The sequence below is a fragment of the Ambystoma mexicanum genome, chromosome 1q (genome assembly GCF_040938575.1).
Source record: "Ambystoma mexicanum isolate Mex_15411 chromosome 1q, UKY_AmexF1_1, whole genome shotgun sequence".
Taxonomy (NCBI): domain Eukaryota; kingdom Metazoa; phylum Chordata; class Amphibia; order Caudata; family Ambystomatidae; genus Ambystoma; species Ambystoma mexicanum.
Window position 1 is genome coordinate 423,278,453 of NC_090922.1, and position 23,660 is coordinate 423,302,112.

At 45.5% G+C, this 23,660-nt stretch overlaps 1 protein-coding gene across 1 annotated transcript in view; it reads left to right on the plus strand.

Moving 5' to 3' along the window:
- LOC138528235 (galanin receptor type 1-like) overlaps positions 1 to 23,660 on the plus strand; it is a 1,147,458-nt gene that overhangs the window by 138,647 nt on the left and 985,151 nt on the right. The window contains exon 2 of the mRNA XM_069639692.1: positions 14,285 to 14,350. Within this exon, the coding sequence (XP_069495793.1) occupies positions 14,285 to 14,350 (66 nt within the window). The remainder of the gene's footprint in view (positions 1 to 14,284; positions 14,351 to 23,660) is intronic.

The window sequence follows — 23,660 nt, forward strand, 5'->3', positions numbered from 1 at the left end:
CTGGAAGACAGCAGGTGCAGGTGCAGATGCTAGCCTGAAGGGCATGCAGCAGTATTGAACAGCTCCCAGAGGTCATGTCAGGTGGAGTGAAAAGCACAAGTCAAGTGTAGTAAACCATTCAGTCTTTTCTAAGGTTGAAAAGAATCCTACCATTCATGTCTAAGGTTAAATAGCATCCTACCATTCCTGTCCTTCACCCATAAGAAACTGACAATCATTGCTCTCATCATGTCAAGAATTGACTACGCCAACAGCCTCTACTTCGGAATGCCAGAACACCTACTGAAGAAACTGCAACGTATCCAAAACTCAGCGACCAGACTCCTCCTCAAACTATCACAAGGAGACCACATTACCCCAGTGCTAAAAATGTTACACTGGCTTCCAATCAAACAACGAATCACATTCAAAACAATGTGCATAACACACAGAGCAATCCACGGCCACGGAGCAGAATTCCTACAAAATTCGATTTACAAATGACAAGAACACTCAGATCAAGCAATGACATCCACCTAGAACCAAAACCTTTCACAAGGAAAAAACTAGGGGCATCCTCCTTCTATCACTTGGCAGCAAAACCTGGCTCTTTGCCACAGAACCAGAATGAATCCGGTATCTCCATAGCCAAACCCTCTCGCTAGGCTAAACCCAAGGGACTGAGACCGTTGCTGGAGACGAAGGAGCATTAAACACTAACACCAGATAGGACAGGGAGCGCTTAGAATTCATAGGGAAGGGACCACCCCCTAGGAGCTCAGGAAGACGATGCCAGGCAGACCTTTTTTTATGATAAGCTTAGCCATCTTAACCCTGGGTGGGGGAGGCCCACGCTTCCTTTCCCTCGAACAGATCACTAGACAGCTTCAGAGATAGGCCACCACCTCGCGCTGAATCAGGTGACTGAACCTCAGAGGAATGCTGCAGCAGACAGCAAGGCCAAAGACACCCAAGACAGATGCCCGAAAGAATGAGATAACCCCACTAACCCATCTGCTAAAACCACAACCCTTGGCACACGCCTCTCAAACGCTAAACAAACACAACCACTCTCCTGCACCGCAAACCGCAAGCACTTCACAACACTGCAACAACAAAACAAACCACACATAGTCTCGCACATCAGCACATGGGAGCCCACAGATCCGGAAACCGCACCAATGCTCAGCAAACGGTGGTAACCGAACTGTAACTGCCAACAGGACACCACAAAGCTCTCTCTACCTTTATCCCGCTACACCCTACTCACCGTTCCTACCCTCTTGATATGATATGATATGGCATTTATAACGCGCCTATACACAAGTGTTTCAAGGCGCGACAATTCAGATCTCTTAACATTCAGATCCGCCAGAGTGCCAGGGGACCACTACGGTGGTGATTGTGTGCGGCATAAATATCCTTTAACATAACATAACATAAGGTGGTTAGCATCTCATTCTCTCTGGGAAGAAGGCATACCTGCCCACCCAGATCTCCTTGTAAGGCTTTGTAGGTCTACGCATAGGCAGATGTGGCCGTTAAGAAATAAGGTGACAACTATGGGTGCCTGTCACTTGCTTCATTTCCAAAGCAAGTCCACATAACCTCTTTGTTTTTCCTCACTCCAATTGGTATGGGACGCAACATGTGGACTGCGGGTCTCGCCCCATTCATTAGTTTTATTCTGTGGCAAAAACTTTTCAGTTTGCCCATGTGTGAAGAAAGCACTTTTGGAAAGGTCATGTAATTTTTCCTGCAAATTACACTATTTTGTCATCACTCACCACCAGTACTTGCTCTTTACCCAGGTGCAATTCAATCCCTAGCTTGCTATTTACAACATATTTTCTTCCAGTGATCTCTTAACTCTTAACTCTTAACACTTACCCTCTAGAAACCCCAACACATTGATGGCACTTGTTGCCATAAACTCTCAGCCGTAAGTCGCTCGCCTGCAGTTTATACTCACGCCCTGGACACACCGCTAAGAACTGTTCCTGTGGAACCAATGTGTATGGGATCCTGATTCCACCAGCATTGTGAATGGCTTTCCTGCTGTAGTGACTTTCAATATAAGCGTTCCACACTGCCCTTCGTTATCCCCAGAGACAATGCCAATGCACACAACCTTGTTTCACACAAGCTGTTCCAACGCACCAGTCCCATGGGTCCTAAACGGTTGCCCCTTAGTTTGTGTATTCTGCACATCCTAGCATAGTTTCCTTTTGCATTACACCTCAAGCATCAGGCCTTCGCAGTAGGGCATTCTTTTTCATTTGTCATGTGGGCATCAAACTCACACTGGTAGCACATACCACCATCCCCCGTTACTCCTGTTCTGCTCACGTTTTTGTAGAGGCCACATCTTTCTTCACAACACACGTGCCCCCCTCCGGATCATCCCTTTTATCCTGTACAGCATTGTGTGTTTTGCTCTTGGGATGGCCTGTACTTGTTGCAAGCATTTAGAAGTCAATCGCATCTCACGAGAGATAATTAGGGCTTCCCAACGTGATGGGTTCTTAGCCTGCCAAAGTCTCTCCTGGATTTTAGGGTTTGACATGTGCATCATCAGCTGGTCTCTAATGTATTTGTCCTCCGTGCCCATGAATTTGCAAGAGGCAATCAAACAAGCCTCTCAAGTCTGCGACAAACACATCCACCAGCTCCCCCGGAAGTTGGCATCTGGCAAAAAGTGTGTATCTTTCTAATATAATGGGCCTCATTCCGAGTACGGCGCTAACCAATGGCGCTATTAACGCCTTGGTTGACGCCGTACCCGGACCGGCAGCGCCTTGGTGGATGGCGGAATTACCGCCCCATTCCAAGGTTGGCGGGGCGGTAATTCCCCATTCACCAAGGCTCTTCCCCATTCCCAAATGAGCCCCCATAGGGCTCAATGGGAATGGGGAAGATGCAAATAACGGTGACCGTTCATTACGGTCACCGTTATTGGCTTGGAGGCCCCTTTGCGCCCTCGCCTTTAACACCTGCTCAAAGCAGGCGTTAAGGGCGAGGGCGCAAAGGGAACTCGGAGTATGGCGGTAAGGGATCACCGCCACCGGTCTCGTTACCGGTGGCCGCTATCCCTTAACGCCATACTCGGAATGAGGCCCATTGTGTATATGCCTGCCAAATTCAGCTTCTAACTTGCTCATGGTTTTGGCAAACTTCTCCTCATAAGTGGCACACGGTCTCCCCCCAACATTGTTGCCAGGGGCCGAAACTGTTTCACTATGCACACTGCACATGAGGGTGGACATCTTCCTCTCAAGACGGTGGAGGACTTTCTCCGAGAAGCTCCGGCCGCCAGATGCCATGAAATTAAAAGGTCCTTCCAGTCTTCCCATGGGATTGGGGATCACCAGACATCAACAGAAATTGAGGGTGGGAAGGGTGGGGTACGTCCAGGTTCAGCATGCTGGGATCATGTGACAGAAATGTACCACTGTAGCTTACTGCAGTTGGGCATCTCTCTGTAATGTTGAGGCCCTCTGATCTCTGCGCATGTCTGTTTGTGGAGGCCCCTGTCTGCCTGTGCCAGTCAATAGCAACATTGTTCTAAAACACCTACTGCAGGCAGGTGCTCTCAGTAGTGCAGGGCCCCTTTAATAACATACATGTGAAGGCTTTGCCCTAAAATGACAGCATTTGCCCATGTAACAACCCTCTTGTAATTATTTGCCCCTGTAAGAACACACTTGCTATGGCACACCACCGCACCACACAGGCACACACACACTACTCACTACTCACACACTGCTTACATTCACACAACACTCAATAACACACACTTGATGATTGTGCAGATTGGTGTTCCATGTTGTCCCCTCAGACATGCACAAGCTTTAATGCACACAGCCTTGCAAACCTTAGAACCAGCCCTCATTTCCACCTTCTCGCCGATAACACGAGAGGTGGGCAAGATGTCGGGGGTGGGGGGGACAGGATCGCACGTATGAGCTTTATGCTGTGGGAGGTGTGAAGACAGGACACCTGGTGTGCGTCTTGTGGAATGCAAGACATCAAATGTTGGCACAGACATTTTTTTGCCATCTCAGCTTGTGTTTGGTTCTGAGAATCAGGCCACAGACCCCCTGGCTTGACTCTGGGGTGGCTGTCGCCATGCCTTTGCTGGCTTGCCCCCTGTATTCTAAGGTCCGGCAGGGTCATTATATCAGTCAGTGTCTCAACCTGACACCAATCCAGCACTGCCACCTGTCTTCCCGGTATCTCCATCACAGTATTTCGGAGACACTGCAGCAACAATACAAGGGTGCTTCCACAGACTTATCAGTGCAGAGGCAGGAGCAGCAGCAGCAACTAACAAGTAAAGATATTTTCCCCACTCGCCCCCTAGACCCACCAGCCATCATTTCAAAGTAGCAGAACACCTAATCAGATCACTGAACTGCCATATGGTTGCTTCTGAAAAACCAGCAGGGATGTGGCTGGGTCAGTCATGTGTCATGTAACAGCAGCCCAGCACAACCAGACTTTCAGAGGCACAGCATATTGGTAATATCCCTATCTGTATTCCTCGTTGCCTTCCACCCCAAACACTCACGAACACGCACCTGATGTTTGCGAAGGTCGCACGTGCGGTCCCCTCAGCTAAGCTCTTCATTTTCTGCAATAGCAGGAAGCAAGGAGCAGTGATGAAAGTTGATTAGCAGTTCCCTTCATGAGTCCTGCCTCATCACTGCCAATAGAAAGGCTTTAGATGGGTGACAAAATGCCCTCACATCTTTCTCTGCCTGAGCTTCAGTGCTGACATTTGCTGTCTGCAGAGACCTAACTCTTCGTCGCTAGGTATAATGCCCAAATGGCTGCCTAGAGAGCTTTTGTCCCTACAGACAACAGCAATTCCACTGCCATCAAATCACTCATTAAATGTAATGTTGTGCATAACAGAATGAGTGGCAACTGTTGCATAATTGGGGCGAGGTGACTCACAGTTCATTATGCACCAACCACCACTAAGATTAGAGCTCAGAGATAGGTGGCTAGGATCCGGGGGCAGAGACTTGTGAAACAAAATGGTGCATGTTGCTGTGTTCAACAGCTCCCTCTGGCAACAGTCCTTGGAATCCAGCATATTTTTGAAAACACCCAATCAACCTGTTGTGAATAAGCTATACTTTCTGGCACCATTTCAGCATAAAGGTGAGGAAGCCAAATGGGGCTCAGCCCATCCAGAGCCAACTGGTTGGCTGAGCTCATCTCAAGTTTGAAGCTACTGCTTAGAAATAAAAAGAGCCAAGCCCCAAATGCTTGGAAAAAGTACCTTTAAAAAAAGATTTCCACTGGCTAGTTCTGCTTTCCTACCATATCACGCCCACTGGCACAATGGACTCCATACCTGCACAAATGCTACCAATGTAATCTTATTAAGCCCTCCCTTTTTAAAACACTGCAGAGGCAGGCAGTCCCCTTTGTCGCTGTCTGCCCTAAAAAAAGAAACATACAACAAAACTCCTGCTTTTCTAACTGTTTGAGCATCCCAGCAATCATTGTAAGCCTTCCTCAGGCCCTCACGCAAGCTTGCCGCCTCCCATACAAATCATCAGTCTGCTTTGCAGGGATTTTGCCACAGTCTTGTGAAAAGAGCTGATCACTCCACTCAACCCTACTTTTTCCCCTCCAATACTTTTCAGCTTTCTGAACTTTTTCCCCATGGGCGCGCATTGGAGTGAGTGCTTGAGCGAGTGCTGTCTTGCTGTCTCTCTCTACAACTTTGCTATAATATTGCTATCGCTGTTACCTTCATTTCCTGGCCGGAACGAGACTCAACCTTCAAATTGGTTCAAGATTTGGATGTCCCACCCTCTGACCTGGAAGCCATAAAATCAACGCTTACTCACATTGGTTCACGGTCATTGGAGTGAGTGCTTGGGCGAGTGCTGTCTCGCTGTCCCACTGGCAGCTGAAGCAGTGGCAGAGTCCTACACGTGAGTGTACAACTACTACAAGACTTTGCTATCTCCAAACTGTAGATGTACTTACATAAGCACTTGTAACAGACGCTATCAGTGGCAAGTGTGGGCCTGCAGGAAGTGAGTGGAGCTCGACTGATGTTACACGAAAAAATGCTGACCAAAGTTAAGGCCAAATTCAGTAGATAAAACTTCCGTAAAGGGAAGGCCTGCCTATTGAATTAAATAAAGAGCCATCCACAGCCAGTTTTCCTGCGGATAAAGCTGTAAACACACTTGAAATCAAAGGTGGAGTATAGCGGAAGTCTAATTCTAAGGTGAAAATGACATCCTTTTTTCATGTAGAGCCTACATAATCCACTGAAATGGCTGGCAGAATCGCTGCCTATTCTCTCGGCTAGCCCACTTTGAGTATTCTCTATGACATCCTAAAACACTCAAGAGTTCAGGCACCTCCTGGGCTCCAGGGAGTCCCGAAAATTAAGGCTGCAGAGTCACATTTGTATGTTGCAGGAGACTTGGCTGATGACAAATATGTACGTTGATGGCTTTCAAATCATCCAAACCCTGGCTAGAAGGGGGAAAATGTGTAGACCCCATGGAGGATTGTTGATTGGTATAAAACATGCATTCTCCACACGAATGGCCAATACTTTAAAGTGCAAGCACTATATCGCAGCAGTAAAGGTTGGTGGTGTCTGCCCTGAGGTTGAGGTGAGAATGCTGGCCATCAAAATGTATGATACCCCAGGAGGTTCTTACACGTAGGCTATTTTTGATGCATTAACAGAACTGCTGGTGGTCTGCATAAAGGGGGAGAATGGCAACCATGTTGTTTTGGTGGGACGGCCTCAATGCTCGATGTATATGCACCAAAGATCTTCAGGTGGTGGAAGGAGTGGGAGGCAGATGCTGCATCCACCCCAAATATGCATGGACGGAAATGGCTGAGTTTCCTGGATGATTGGAATTTAAGCATGATAAACGGCCGCACTAAGGGCCCTCGCCTAGGAAAATGTTCCTGGGTTTTGTGAAAAAATAAGGCTACATTGGATTGTTTCTTTGTTAACCGTACTCTCTTACAGTTCATCCAATTTATGTCTGTCGGATTAAATTATTTTAGTGACCATATGGCTGTTGACAAAAAATGTTTTAGTGACCATACCAATCTCACTATCTTGTTCTGACATAACGTAGTGACAAATGCACCACAGAAAATGGACTCCATAGAAGTCAGCCATGTGGGTAACCGCATTATATGGGCAGCGAAAATGTGGAGAGAGCAATGTGTCACATGGGCCAAGTTGGATTAGGACTGTATCCTAAATAAGAATCTCTAGACATTGATGACATTGAGAACTGGTTTCATCAGCTCTCTAATGAAGTCTGGGTGCACAGGTCTGCCCATGGTGTATGTGAGAGTAGGAATAGCACAGTATATGATAAAACCATAAGGGGTCAAAAGAGAGTAATGCAACGAACTATCAGTGCTGCAAAACCCAGTGGACCTGATTTGGCTGTTGCATTAGTAAGCACACAAAATACAGTAATTGGATCCAGCGGTGGTGGTCCTCAGACAGAAGTGCTGGTTGGCAAAGAATGATAGCGGTCCTAAATTCTCGTGATACCAGGAATATATGGAATCTCCTAGGGGAGGCAAAAGGGAATAAAAATGACATCATCCTAAACCCTGTTTGTTTGTTTGTTTATTTTATTTATTTCGTGCACCTGACCCACAGGTAATTGAAACTCAGTGGTGTGACTGTCTTGAAGCCAAGAATCTGCATGAAAAAGCAGAAATCCCACTCCATCAGCAACCACCATGTATAAGGTTATGATGGAAATAGGCAAGAGTGACATTAGAAATAAAATTGGAAGACTGAAGACCTCAAAATCCTTCGGCCCAAATCGCTTAGCCAGTATAGAGTTGCATGATCCGGAGACCTGGGCTAACATACTGCAAATCATATTTGTAAAGTATTACGTGCTGGCAAAATTCCTTTATCTTGGAAGTCTGTCATCTTGATGCCTATATACAAAAAAGGAGCCTGCACAGTACCTGGAAACTATAGACAGTTGTCCATATTAGATGTTACAAGGAACTTGTTTGCATCATTTATAATGATTGAGCTTCAGAAATGGTCTAAGTCGTCGGGGTTCCTCTATAGGTTTCAAACAGGGTTTCGGCCTGGGTCATCTACCCTGCAAAATCTAAGGCTGATGATTTGTTGATGGAGCGTGCAAGAGCAAAAGACAATCCTGGGATTTATACACTCTTCCTCGACTTCCAAGCAGCTTTCGACTCGGTATGCAGAGAAAAATGATGGCTGAATGTAGAGGCCTACGGTTGTCCCGATTACATCTTACCTTTCCTGAAGATAACATGGTACAGGTCAAGTTGGATGGCGGGGGAGCTTTGATGGGACCTGTTACCATAGTTGGAGGAGTTAAACAGGGCTGCGTCTTGGCTCCGTTGCTGTTCAACTTGTACCTGGTAGACCCCTAAACGCTTGAGCAGGGTTGTGGGCTGACCCCCAAAGATTGAATCCCACCATATCATATTTGACCATACCTTACCAGACCTAGCAAGATTTGCCAGAGAGTTATGGCAATATGCTAACGTTAACCATCTAACCACCAACAGGAAGAAAACCCAGATCATCCTATTCCTATTCTCTAGCGGGGAAAATAATGAGACCAAGATTGACAATCACGGGAGGCGTAGTGGACTACACATATGCTATAAATATCTTTGACTCGAATTTGAGTCAGGGGAAAGCCCTGCCGAATGCATTATTGTACGCAGAAGGAAGGCGGCACAGCTAACAGTGCTAGTAGCTACGTTTACTAAGCGCATGGGCGGCTTCAGCCTTGAGGGGCCTATACAAACATTGCTTTTGCCCGCCCATTCTATATGAACTAAAATGACTCTCTATTTTGGATCTAACATGGCTGCAGAGACTGGAGGGTCGCTATTGTAAAGAAATGCAGGTACTCCCACTGTGCGTTTCAATGGCGATACTGCGACTTGAATCGGGTCTTATCTCCATGGAGGCCACAGTAAAGAAGAAACGTGGTCTCTTATACATGAAAGCCATGACTGAGCCTAAATGTCCATTGTTGCATTATTTGGGACTGGAGATGAAATCCAAGCGGGCTACTCTTTGTGAAAGATCAGTCACAAAACTGTTTCATTCTATTGACTGGTGTCCCAATTGGGAAGCAGGGTATTATGAGTTGAAGAAAGTATTTGAACAAAAAGGGGAGCAATGAGACGGGTGTAGCAACTTCACCCATTTAGCAAATTTAAAATCATACGCACAAGTCACCAAAATGCTTGCTAGTCATCAGAAACCGCAATCTTACTTGACACTTTGGCCCCTTTCACGAGGTTGGCTATATCCAGGCGGTAATTGCGTTGGGATACCGCCAACACAAGTAGTGGTAATTGGTAATGCTACTCGGCCTGTCGCTATTATCGCCGTATCACGGGTAGCGGTAAGGCTATAAATCCCCATTCCCCATTGGACCCAATTGGTATGAGTTAGTGCTATTAGCACTGGCGCAATTAGCACAGTTTTCCTAGCGCCGAAAACGGGCGGAAAGCTGGAGGTAAAAGTCCCACTTTCCGCCCAACTCATGATACGAGGCACACCGCTGCAACACTGTTCCATCAAAGCGCATGACGTGCACATGCAGAAAATGTTCAGAAAGGCTTCATGGTCAATATTATAAAAAGGATATAGAAAGGGCGAGTAAGACGAGTAACCTGGGATGCATTTGGTTCAATATGTGTATAGAGTCCTTGATAGCTATCACAGTGGTCTCTTCATTGTGGTCAGAAACCAGATTGGGTGTCCAGTAGGAGATTGTGGTGTATGATCCTTGTATCCAACTGAAAGCGACTATCTTCTAAATCACTTTGCCAAAGAAGGGTAGATGATTGATGGGCCAATAGTTAGCTAGGCCATCTGGATTGGGTGTGAGTTCCTTTATCAGGGTAGGAGTTGTCCCATTTTCAGTGCTTCTGGGGAGTTGCTTTTTTGTGAGGCAGGTGTTGATGACATTGAGAAGTGGTGTAAGTGCATCACCTATACTGACTTTCACAATGGATGAGGGAGGATGTTGTGTTTGTAGGTTGAGGGTTTGAGGGCTGTGTCCTGGGTCACATTGCATGACAGTAGTCTACAAATTACTCCAACCAAATAATACCAAAGGCATGTTCTTATTTATAAATTCTAGAGCATTTTAATTGTTGGCCAGTTTCTGTGGAGAGAGCCAGTTGTTGAAAAAAATTATTTCTCGCCAACCATGAAGATCTCTTGGCATTTCAGGTTTGATTCTTTGAAAGGATATTAACTGTGCAATCCACACTCTGCACCAATGTTTTTGTTCTAGGTACGAAGCGTTATTTTAATTAATGGTAGGTATTTTAACATGTATGTATGTATGCCTTTTTGGGTAATTCACTAGTTCTGCCAGAATTAAGCTATGCCATCCTCAATAAATATGTACTAGAAAGTAGGTACTTAAACCTGGCCCACATTTGCCAGCAGGTCTTAGACAGCTAAAGCAAACTGGTTGAGCCCCTAAAAGGCCTTCCTTGGAAGGCTTTCCAATGTGTTTCCTTTCTTAGCCTTCCGCTTTCCCACACAACGGAGCTCATATGGCAACATCATCAGCTGAAATTCATAGATTTTCCACCGTCAGCCACCTACTGTCCACACTACTATTTTACCCCATGTTTATTTAGGAAAGCAATCGGCCGAAAAAGTGGAGGTTAACTATATGTTTACTTCTCTCGGCTTCTGCATACATCTTGGAAAACAGCAATCTCCCTAAATATGTGGCTAGCCAATTCTCACCTACCCTCTCGAACATATAAACTGGGAGTGGGCAAGTATGTTCTAGAACCTCAAAGTCCTCAGCAAAATCCCTGAAGATCTCGTCGCATTTGCAAGTGGAGATGCAGGAAGGGATGACACTAAAGTGTGGGAAACTAACTCTACCTGCATGAAACCACGTCATCATCAATAAACATGAACTAGACAGTAGGCATTTAAAACATGCCATGCATGCTCAAGCTGGGCACGGTCGGATGACGGCAAAGCCGTAAATTCTGGCAGAACTGTTTTTGGCACTGGCTCTTTCGGCGCGGTACTTGCAGCGCAACTCCCATTTAGGCTTGCTGTGTTGGCCGTGGCCAACAGGACACAGAGTGCTATCCACGCTGAGATAGCACTGCATACCTAAATATCTCGGCGGCCGGACCTATGCACACCGGTATGTTACTACTTGCTTAACTCTGTTGTCATCCTAAGCGCTAATAAATGCAGTGCTCTGGATGACAGTATATTTAAGACAAACATTATGCGCTCAGTACCTGGATCCATTTACAGCTCAATGTGTGCAGTGCTATCCTGGTCCGGGTAGGCCCTTGCGCCCTGTTTACCGCAGCCAACAGGGAAAGCCTAAATAGGAGCTGCGCCGAAGCTGACGTGTCGAAATGGTCAGTACAAAAACAGCTGTGCCGAAACACAAGGTACCGAGTTGGCGGGGACCGGTTGAGTTCTGAAATCATAGCCCAAATTCAAATATCTCTAAATATGCCCCCAGTTGGATTGCTCCTGCATGACCAATGATGGCACTGTAGGAGGGCAGTTGCACACGTCTAAATGATTATGTATATCCTCATTTCAACCTCCATTGGTGAACCAGTACTCTTTTACCCAATGTTACTTTTGGGGAAGTGATCAGCCCAAAAAATCTGTTTCACTGTTATCAGTTGAGTCAACAAATAGTTTGCCATGGTTCATCTCATCACACAAGTACTATGGGGTCTGGGATTTCATATCTCAGCCAAATGCGTTATGAGACCTGTAGCACTGGGTCAAATCAATTGGAAACAGTACCTAATACCATAACAACACTCTTATAATCATTATTAAATCCAATGTAAGTACATTGCAAGATACAAATTAAAACGATCTACTGGAGCTAAACCTTCCATCGGTAACAGTGACGAAGTACAGGAATCTCCCGCCCCTAAGTTTAACACTACAGATTCCAATCAAAAGCCAATACAGATCGACGGCACAGTGATAAAAACATAAATGGAGCATACACTGTTTCAGATAGAAAAATAATATATTTCACAACTGATCATGTAATTATTATTTTGCTCTAATTGTAGGCCTCTATAGGCCAATTTAGGCCAAAACAGTTCACACTGAAAAAGCATTGAAGGAGAGGTTTGAGCCCAGCTTCGTTTTCACCTGTTTTGTTTTAGTCTAGTGCTCAAACCTCAACACTACCAATGCCATTATAATGAAGCACATACAAACGGACAAGGGACAACATTATCCACTCAGCACCATCTTGGGATCGGCCGGATTATGCACGCTGGAGAACCGTAGAGCTTGTGGCATGTTAGGTACGGCTACAAACTTGGGCAAGAACGTTTGCTGCTCTTCCTACATCATGGAGAGAGGGAAAAGGTGTAGTCAGTTTGCTTCAATGCCTATCTGCGGTGGGGAAAGCAGAAATAAAATGTTGGGGCTGCTCCTATCGTGGCAAAGGACACATTGCAAGTCAGCTAATACCTCAAATATCAATGAGAAGTTCGGCATCTTTCATTCTGTAACAGGGCCCTCGTGCTACAGTGACATCAACATACACTTGGTCACAAGGGATGTCTGCCAACCACTTCACCAACATTTCTAGAACTGAGTGGATAAAAAGAAAGACATGACCTGTGATTTACAGGATAATGGACAATGGCCTGGCCAATGCAGGCATGGGAGAATGCTTTAGTGCTGTCATGAGGGTTGTGTGCTTATGTAGTTACAGAGCACCCACCTTAACCTCCGGCATCCCAAAATATCAGGAGGGAATTCAAAACCATTCCTTCATACAAAACCTTCTCCCCCAACTAAAACTAAGTATCGCTATCAGCAGCCTCAGACTCCACTCGAGAATTTTGCTCCAACCCTTAGAACAAGGCATCCTGTGGAACTCCACCTCCTCTGTGCCATCACTGTTATGATTCTCACCCCTCTGTAAACAAGCATAATGTTGCCTCTCTACTAATATAAAGAACTTAGAGTCGTACCCCTGCTCGTGGTATCTTGTCGAACTCTGCATAGCACGGTGTTGCTTCTTGAATACTGTGCCCTCAGTCTTCAAATATCCCACAAAAAATAGAATAGAAGAAAGACTATCCTAATTCTTTAGCTCTAACTCTTCTCCAATGCCTCCCCGTGAGTCCCTTAATGTTACCCGTATATATGTAACTAGCAATTGTACCAGTGCTTTGCACGGTAATTACTACTAAAAATAAATGAATAGACAAACGTATATTTATAATGTATGCTTTTTACATTGTCTACACCATGGAACCACCCGCCATGCTAAATTTCAGATGTTTAGCCTGTTGGGAAGTATGCAGAACATTGCAAACATACACACACACATATCCAAGCATTGCAAACCACTTTAAAAAAAACGCTTAAAAAAAAAATTAGAAACAATTATATTTTATACTTTTTACATTGTCTACACCATGGAACCTACCCACATGCCAAATTTCAGATGTTTAGCCTGTTGGGAAGTATGCAGAACATTGCAAACATACACACACACACATAGCCAAGCATTGCAGACCACTTTAAAAAAAACGCTTAAAAAAAAAATTAGAAACAATTATATTTTATACTTTTTACATTGTCTACACCATGGAACCTACCCACATGCCAAATTTCAGATGTTTAGCCTGTTGGGAAGTATGCAGAACATTGCAAACATACACACACACACATATCCAAGCATTGCAGAGCACTTTAAAAAAAATGCTTTAAAAAAAAACAAAATTAGAAAAAATTATATTTAATACTTTTTACATTGTCTGCACCATGGAACCTACCCACATGCCAAATTTCAGGTTTTCAGCATGGTGGGGAGTATGCTGAACATTTCCAACAGACACACACATATCCACAAATGTCCCTTTTATGTAAAGAGAAAAATATGTCTCATCATAAGACTGCTTTGGTGGTGCTTGTCTGGGCAAGATCAAGAGAGCACCATTTGCTTGTGTAAGCACTCAATTACTTTGCATGATTTCTGTGTCTCCCTCCAGTTCATGTATGTTGCATGAACACAGCCAGGACTTGTGTACTCATAATTAGCATGTGTCTTAACATTCCAGGCTGTATAGCTCTCGATGTATGGCTCCCGCTCTCTGCCAATGGGATGGGAGAGCTGGAAGACAGTTCCCTAAAGCTGCCAGCTCAAAGCCTCCTCTTCTGACGTTCCCTTGGCACATTCACAGGGCACTAAGAATTGGTGTTTTTCCTTTTCTTTTCAAGGTCTTGTACCATCTGCACAAAAAAGTCAAGAACATGTCTAAGAAATCAGAGCGGTCGAAGAAGAAGGTAAGGAGACTTCAAACTCTCTTGGTCCAGGGAATTATTACTTGAATGTGTTTATGAATAGGATGATGTCACCATACCAGATATGTGAAATGTTATGTTGTGTTTTTTGTGTGCCTCAAATAATGTCTCCCATGTTGATGAGAGACCTGAAAGGGATTTGATGCTTTTTAACCTGTGAAGGTGTGATGGAAAAGGTGCATCTTGGGAGCAGGCATGTTTTGCATAGCCCGCGGGAACCGTGGCAGAGCGATCCTGAGCACTGGGCCCAGCACCGAGAAACACCAGCCTCTAGACCTCATGCTGCTGGAGGGAGGCTTTGAGTGGATGGCTAGTGACCTCTGCTTTTGCCCATGTTTGGCACTGAGAAAACTGTTGTGAAATCCCTCCTTCCTCAATGCCGGGGTCGCACACTTCGACATTTCCTTATAGTTGGATGACTTGTACACGTGAAAAGCCAACCAATAATGTTGAGCATCAGAACTCCAACAAAGACATTGTTTGCAGTTGCTGTTTTTATACCAACTGCGTGCAAACCATCTGGATAAACCCATGATTGGGTTTCACAGTTTTGTGAAATAAACAGGGCTAATCCCTGGTGGAAAAGCCACATGCAAGACAGGGATTCTGCTGGGTACTCCAGTGGGGTTGCAGCCGGTTTAGACTATTTCCAGTGCGAGAGAGCTATAGAGAAAACAACCTCCAAAATAGCACTCACTTTTCAATTTTGAGGATGCATTTTTCTTCTTACAGTGTGGGTTGAAGGGGTGGGTGGACAGATCTGTCTTGATCTGGAGAGCAGTGAGTTCCCGCCACTATACCTGATTACAGATAATAGTTTTGTTTGTTTGCTACTAGCCTTTGGTAGAAGGAAAAATATAATATGAACATGAATTTTGATCCAAGTTTTAGTTTTTTGCTGGTCGAATCGCTATGGGTGCAAGGCACCTAAAGGAATAGAGGCAGGGTGACGCGCATGATCTTCCAGGGCCCGACCGAGACATGAACAGTCTGTGCTGTTGCCCAGGGCCTCATGCTCATGGGGGCCCCGTGCAGGCAGGTAGAGCAAGAAATATTTTTTCAATGGGGTTTTCATGACGTTCTCTTTTTTGCTTGCCCAAGTGAAACCATGGTGTCGCCTCTGCACCCCCTCTGACACTCCAAAGCAGGGGTCTGCAACCTGCGGTTTTCCAGATGTTTTGGACAACCATTTCCGTGATACTTCACCATTGACTATGCTGGTTAGGGCTGATGGGAGCTGTAGTCCAAGACAACTGGAGAGCCAAAGTTTGCAGAGTGCCACTCTAGCGTGTCAGTGGGAGTGGGGAGGTGACTCCATATAATATATGCTACACTGCAGAAATGGGCTTCAAATATTAATGCCATCTCATTATGTCAATTATAATTTCAGAAGCATAAGGGTACTGCTGATCAGTGCCTTACATTACACCTATCATCTGTAAAGTATAGGTTCACTACGGGGAGGGGGCACTTAGCATTTATGGATCTACGCACAGTGTTTGATCTGGTGGACCATCAAACTGTGGTTGGTATTGCAAAATATTGGGGTGCCAAGTAACTTGCTAAACTGCATTATTGCCCTTTATCTGGGGAACCAGAGTTTGCTTAGGTGTGGTCCCACCCGCCAGCGCACAGTTGTCCTCTCAATATCAAAAGCAGTTAGGCCTTGTTGCATACTTGCCCCCCTTCTGTTTATTCTATAGATTAATGGCCCAGAAAACGTCTTGCTTTCTGTGATATCAGACGTTCTGACCATTAAGAATAGGGAAACGTCACATCTACTTTTTTCAGAAAAACGGAAAAAAACACTGGAGGCCTCCTTGTGGACATTTGAAGTATTTTGCTAGTAAGACTTGCAAATCAACTCGAAGAGGTCAAAGATCATGGTCCTGGGAAAGAACCACCGAATGAAGTTGAAATCTAAGGTAGAATATAAAGAGGAGGTAGAGTTTCATGATTTGGTAGAATATTTTCATGAAAGGGGCAATGGCATGAAAAAATATCTAAACTACAGCAGAAAATGAGGCAGAGTGAGTGTGCTATCTTGGCCAGGCATTCTAAAATGCGGGGAGGCTTGGGGTCAGTGAAGGATGCACGCAGGGTCGGTCAAGCTAATGTGGCTTTGCAAGTTCTCTATGAAGGTGAACTATGAGGGCCGTACCTAAGAGATAGCCTGGATCTCAGTGGAAATCAGTTTTTGAAGAGGATCCTGGGTCTTCCACAGGGAAATATTCTTGTGCGCAAAGATGTTGATATATTGTTCATTAGTGGCATAGTAGAGCACAATGTTGTGCTCGGATCTATGTGATTATTGTGACGGCCGTAAATGCCAACTTAAAAAAAAAAAACTTTACACCACATATATATGCGGGGGGAGCCCCCCCCATATTAATATTATATTCTATATCCCCCACATATATATGTGGTGTAAGGGGGGGTACAAAAAAAGTCGATATTTTCGGTCATCGTAATTTTGAGGGCGACATAACCTGTAACCGTTGTCCTAAGATATGCACCTGGTAGCCTCCGGGCCTGGTTTGCGCCTGGTTTGCGCTATACAAATAAAATAAATACAAATAAATACAAATACAAAGACATTTTAGTAAGATTCCTTGTGCTCCACTGGTTCAAATTGTGGAAACAGGATACTCCGTCTTTTTGTAGAGATTTTGTTCAGGTATCAAATAAGTGGGTTCATCAATATTTGCAGGGATTACCTACGGGCATAGGGAAACCTGATTGGTTTGTGGTCCTGGATGCTATTCCATCAAATGCGAGAGCTTCTTTAAAAACAACAATGGTAAGTGTGAATGAGACGCTGAGTCTACGGTAGCCAGGTACACTGATTTACTCAAGCTTGACGTTGGCACCACATATCTGTATTGTAGAAGAGAGCCACAGCCATTTCATAATAAAAATTTGGATGGACAACTTGGTTCGCTGGGAAAAAAGTGTCAAAATGGGAAAGGAAACCACCCGCGTCATGCATATGTCAATGTCAATTGAAATGGATTCAGCCTGGAGAGCATCTTATTCTCTGCCGTCAGTAGTACAAGCTCAGAGAACGTTGTCTGGAACCGCGTATACAAAGGAAGGCTTGTATGACGAGATATCAGGCCATGAGAGAATTACCTAACATGAACGAACACAGTGATCTACGTAGATTGCCCATCGTTCTTATTCTAGGGTTACACATTAGAAGGTTGATTATGAATGATAGGTGAATTTCATAATCATCTGATAGGTTCCCTTCGAGCCCAAAGGTACTTTAGTAACTTTTTTATGATACTGATTTTATGACTTTTAATCTTATTTGTCTGTTTTATGTTAGCTCTGGGATTTTAATGCAAGCTATTGGATTTTATTATAGAATTAATGAAGTGTTGAATATTCTGAGCATGCTTAATGAATTGGTTTTCCAATGAAGCATTTGAAACAATACAGCTGAAACAGAGTTATAAGTGCCCATCAGGCAGATGACAGCGGCTCTGCCATGTTAGGAGATCGGAAACGCGGGCTGGCTGGGTAGAAAGACAGTCCCCATGAAAGGACACATTGGAACGCCAACAAGACCCAGCATAGGTAACAAACTGTGTGGTGTAAAGGAGCAGAGATGGAGCAGGCGTAGCCAAACCAGCAGCCTTGTTTTGGGTACGTCCAAAGGGCAGTACTTCTCCCAATAGATAGACTGTCGTTTGACAAAAGGATTCATCAGCGATCCTCTTCCCCTCACCCAAGGGCGGATTAGCTGATTCGGCCTATAGGAATGCACAGAAAATTGGAACCTACTTATTCATATCCGACTCTTATCACTGAAGTAATGGACTGTGACTTGGGATCCGAAGTTGGTAACCTTGGCATATCAGAACATTGAATCAGGCCCTGCTTTCTTTTTGACTCCCTTTTGACAAAAGTAATGTTATGTTGATTATGTGGCATTTGTGAAGTGCTTACCTGTCATTTTTGTTTGTTTGTTTTTTTTGTTTTTTGTATTGTGTTTTGAGTTTCAAGTAAAATACATAGGAAACTTTCACAGATACAAAAGAACATTACTTTTAAAATAACATAATCATTTAAAATGCAAGATAAAAATAAACAATTTTGCCAAGCAAATATAGAAGAATAAACAGGACAGATAAGAAGAAAGAATATAGAAGAGAGAAGGAAAAGAAGAGGGAGAAGAAAATAAGGAGAGCCACATGGGCAAAACGTAATCCATTTACATCTCACATAATTTATGGAATCAACAAGGTCCAAATACAATTCACCTCCCCTTGCTTCCTCCTCCTTAGGTGTAAGCTTTTTTAGCCTGTTCAGTAGAGCATAAAGGAAATCACACAAGGCCAAGCTCAATCCCTCTGTTTGTCCATTCATTAAACTGTTCCACCAGGCTTCATTGCCTAGTGTTAAACCTAGATGCTTCACCTGTTCTTCCTCCAGGACTTTACACCCCATCACCCAGTGTTTGGAGGTTTCTATAATTCCCATCGTACCCCAACATCTGCAGCACAGATTTCCTGGTCCCCCTTTCCAGCTGGCCATTCTTTGCAACGTTAAGCAAAATCGTAAGTATAGTTATCTCCTTCTTGCACCCGGGAAAATAAATATATATTTAGGGAGTTGGTCCCGTTATAAACTAGATTTGCATATTCCCTGTAAAGGGAGTATTGGGCCAGTTCATCTATTATTTTCCCCCAATCGTATTGAAAGAGTTTTTTTTTTAACCTTAGCTGGATTTAGGGTAAGCTCCTCACAGGAGGATCCTATTTCTATGAACAGCGTATACATTTGTTGTTTCAAACCTGTGATAGGCGACCCTGAGGCACGTGCGTGCGCTTCCCCCCCAATTTTTGTAAAGTGAGTGTAATGGTGGATTTAATAATTTTGCATATACCAACATTTTCTTCCATAGGGCCCTAGTTGCCAATGAGACCAGCCCTAACTCATGTCGAATCACAGAATATGGTATAGCAATTGCCAACCTCAAGGTATTTTTCCAGAGTAAACCCTGGACCTTGTTTAAGATTTATGTCATTAAGATTTATGTCAAGCCTATATAAAATTATTGGCTCAACCTGCATCTGGTAAAATGGAATGAGTGGGGTCAAGGAAAATCCACATAGTTGTCATACCTGTCATTTGAATGGCCTCGAAGTACAGTGATTGTCTGGACCCCATTGCATTGTACAATCAAGCAGAACATTGCATAAAATGAGCCATTAAAATGGCAGCAGTGACGATATAGATGAAATGTTAGTATTACGAATATTCTGTTATCTGCTATTTGGAGTGGACTGTGTATCGCCCAGGAATGGGTTGATCTGTTTTGATAAATGAGGAGTCCTAGTTAAGCAATATGTGTTTAGTTAATTTAATGATGAAAGTAAGCATAATAACGGCCTGAGGGTGAGCAGTTCACCAAGTGTTCCAGTGCAACTGAATTCAGATGCAGGCACAGCAAAATACAGTTCATTTAAAAGATTTCCAAATAACATTTTAATGTTACGGATTTCCACCAAGAGCTAGGAAGCATGCACGCACCTCTGTGCTTCAGGCCAAGGCCAAAGCAGACTGATGATTACGTGACACCCTCGTTTCGCAGATCCCTCCCTCACACACCCCAAATGCAATATTTGCCTCCAACCAACCGGCTTAAGCAATCTTCTACATCCTGCCTTTAAAGAGACCAAGTGGGAGGTGTTGGGAAAGCCTAGCTGTCCATTTGCCACGAGGCTGCGCAGTTGCACATGCTGAGGGGAAATGAGTGAAGGGAGGGGAGGAATAGAGAAGCGGACAGGAAACAAGATGGAGGCGCATCCTGCTCTTCTGGTTTCTTGTGTAGTACCTTTGTGGCTCAAAACAATGAAGGTTAAAGGGGGAGAGAGGGTTCTGAATAGGGAAACAGGGAAACAGGAACATGTGAGTGTAAATGTCAAAGGTGTTTAGTATAACAAACAGCTGTCTTTGGTGTGACCTTCCAGGGCGGTACACTAGTCTGAGAGCACCGTCATTGCGCAGCAGAGGGTTCCCGAGCCTATGTGTTACAATGACAGAATAGGTTTATTTTTATATGTGAGACACTGGGCTTTATCACTAAAAATACAACATTCACACAGCAGAATTGAAAAGTGCATTTTGTTCTCATTTGGTGTGAGTCAAGAGTATGAAACATGGTGTGGGGGGGCAAGGGTCAGGATGCCAGATGCTGGCTGGCGCCATCCAGTTGCATGTGGGGCATCACTGGCTTTGCTGGGTCTGTGGCCAGGGCAGCACATATGCGCATGCTCCGCCCTTGCTGTATGCTCATCGTGTGGGGGTTTGAACAGTGGCTGCACGCACTGCACGCTGCTCCGCCACCTTGTTTTCATTTTTTTCATGCTGAAATCTTTGCGTAATAAAGTGCCATCCGTTTCCTCTGTTCCTGAGCAGCACTTTTGAGAGGGATCCTGGTGTGCAGGGCTCCAAGTGCATTTTGCATAACCACTGCATTTGTCCATTTGCATTTTTTGCCAATTATTCCCTTGCGCATGCACCCCGCTGCGCTTTGCTACTTTCCACCATCAATCAATTGGCATGACACAGTATTTCAAATGGCAAACTTGGCCGCAGTTTTATTTCCATGACAACAGAATTATTGTACACATTTATGAACTTCAGTCTGCAAGTGTGGTGCTTGCTCCGTGCCGGATTTCCCTTGCTTTCCCCTATACTTTTGTGTAGTATGCCCCCAACTCCCCCGACCCTTTGTACCTGAGCCTACCCTGCCCGTGCAGGTGTCCGTGGGTGGGGAGAGCGCCGTTTGTTTTGGGGGAAGCTGAGCCTTATTCGTTACCACCAGACGCCCCCGCCGTTTAGGCCCACAAGAGGTGCTGGTCCGGAAGAGCGAAGACCCATTCCGGTTTCCTTCTGGCTCGTCCAGAGTCTATCATTTGTGCTTGGTTGCCCAAACACCGCCAACACTGTCCCATATAGTCCTGACCGTCTTGCGACAGCGCATCCAGGTGTCACCCTCCTTCCCTGCCCTTTCGTGGGTGGGTGGGTGGAAAACGAAATCTTTCTGACACGGCGAGTCGGCAGGGTCCCACTGCAGGAGCGAGATGTCTCTGCAGACCGGCCCTGCTGCTTATAAGGCGCTCGCCCCGCCCACTTCCTTTGTTAGCCCTTCACGGGCTTTCGGGTTGTTTTGGTGCCCTTGGCGCCGTTCCGCCCCCTGCCCTCCCTTTCCCAGGGGAAGGGTCACAGGCTGTAGGCGATGACCCCGCAGCGGTTACCATGCTGCCTCCTCCATTTTGCTTTTGGGTCTTTTCGTCGTCAGCAACATAACCACTGCATTTGTCCATTTGCCTTTTTTGCCAATTATTCCCTTGCGCATGCACCCCGCTGCACTTTGCTACTTTCCACCATCAATCAATTGGCATGACACAGTATTTCAAATGGCAAACTTGGCCGCAATTTTATTTTCATGACAACAGAATTATTGTACACATTTGTGAACTTCAGTCTGCAAGTGTGGCGCTTGCTCCGTGCCGGATTTCCCTTGCTTCCCCCTATACTTTTGTATAGTAGGCCCCCAACTCCCCCGACCCTTTGTACCTGAGCCTACCCTGCCCGTGCAGGTGTCCGTGGGTGGGGAGAGCGCTGTTTGTTTTGGGGGAAGCTGAGCCTTATTCGTTACCACCAGACGCCTCCGCCGTTTAGGCCCCCAAGAGGCATTGGTCCAGAAGAGCGAAGACCCATTCCGGTTTCCTTCTGGCTCGTCCGGAGTCTATCATTTGTGCTTGGTTGCCCAAACACCGCCACGCCCACTGTGGCTCCCTTCCTTCCTGTCTCCTTCTCATAACTCCAGTAGTTTGGTGCAATGTTCCAGAAAAAGAGCTCCATTCCATTTGTGGACAGGTGCACCCCATCTTTTAGGAAGTACTCGGGCGTCTTCCCGTCGATCAAGCCATGCCTGATTTGATGGAAACCTCTGCCCCTGCAGAATTTTGCAATGGCCCCATTCAGCTCCCTCCTTGATTTCTCTACTGCTGAATGGTTCTCGGCCCCCCTCCCTTGTGCCCTGGGAATAACCTCCGGCCATGCCTGATTTGATGGAAGCCTCTGCCCCTGCAAAATTTTGCCATTGCCCCGTTTAGCTTTCTTCTGGACCTCTACACAGCTGCGTGATTATCGGGGCCCCTCCATTCTGACCTTGGGATTATCTCTGACCAAATGATTTCTGTTTCCCTAGTTGGCCTGCCGATTCCTGTAGAGAGCCCATCATTTCCCACCTCAGACCCCCTTTCCCAGGTTTGCCAGGTCGGTACCATCCAAGTGCATGACCCCTACCTCCGGTTTTTGCTGTTTTCCCTGGCAATCTGCGCACCTCCCCTGCATCTGTGCCTATTTCATCCCTGGCACCCCACCCAGACCGATCTCTTTTTCCTCTGGGTTGCTGCTGGTGAGGAGAAAAAGGATGGCATATCACTTTTACATTCTTTCCGGCCTGCTATACCTCTTAAAACCCCCAAACCTCCTTTCCATTGGCAACAGATGAACCCATCTTTTAGAGAATCTTCAGTGGAATTTAAGATGCTAAGGCCATGTCTGATGTACTTCCGCCCCTGCCACCCTTCCCTCTTGCTCCGCCTTACCAGGGCGTGCCTTTTCAGGGACACTTTTTCATCTATCCCCTTTCCCTTCTGTTCCTTAACCAGGGCGGGCCTGCTCCGGGACACTTCTGCCACCTTTCCATCTTGCTCCACCTTAACCAGGGGGTGCCTGCACTGGGCCACTTCTGCCCTTGCCACCTTACCAACTTGTCCCTCATAGCGCACCCGCCATAGGTTCCTTACCATTTTTATTCGGCAACCGCTCCCCAACCTACTCCTCTTTGCTCTGCCTGCCCTTGCAGGAGTTACCATGCTGGGAGGGCGCCGTTCCTGCCGGGTGAGGTTGAGCAGTATTCGTTTTGCTAGATTTTCCAAACCACCTTTGCCATCATTGCTCATTCTCTCACTCCCATCCCTTTCTTTCCCTTAAAGGAAGGCTCCCTTTTTACAAAGTCCTTGTCATGTGGGCCTAGTTCCCCCGACCCCTACTCCTTACTGGATTGCTTGCCCTTGCAGGAATTTTGGGCTGGGGAAGTGCAGCTCCTGACCTGGAAGGCTCGGCCCTTCCCTCTTCCTGTTCCTTTAGCAGAATGAACAGCAGCGTTTGGGCTTGCTGACCTGATAAACCACATTTCAACCCCGGAAACCTACCGTGCCAACACTACCCCCTGCTGCCTTGCTTACCACCTTATGCCATAGCT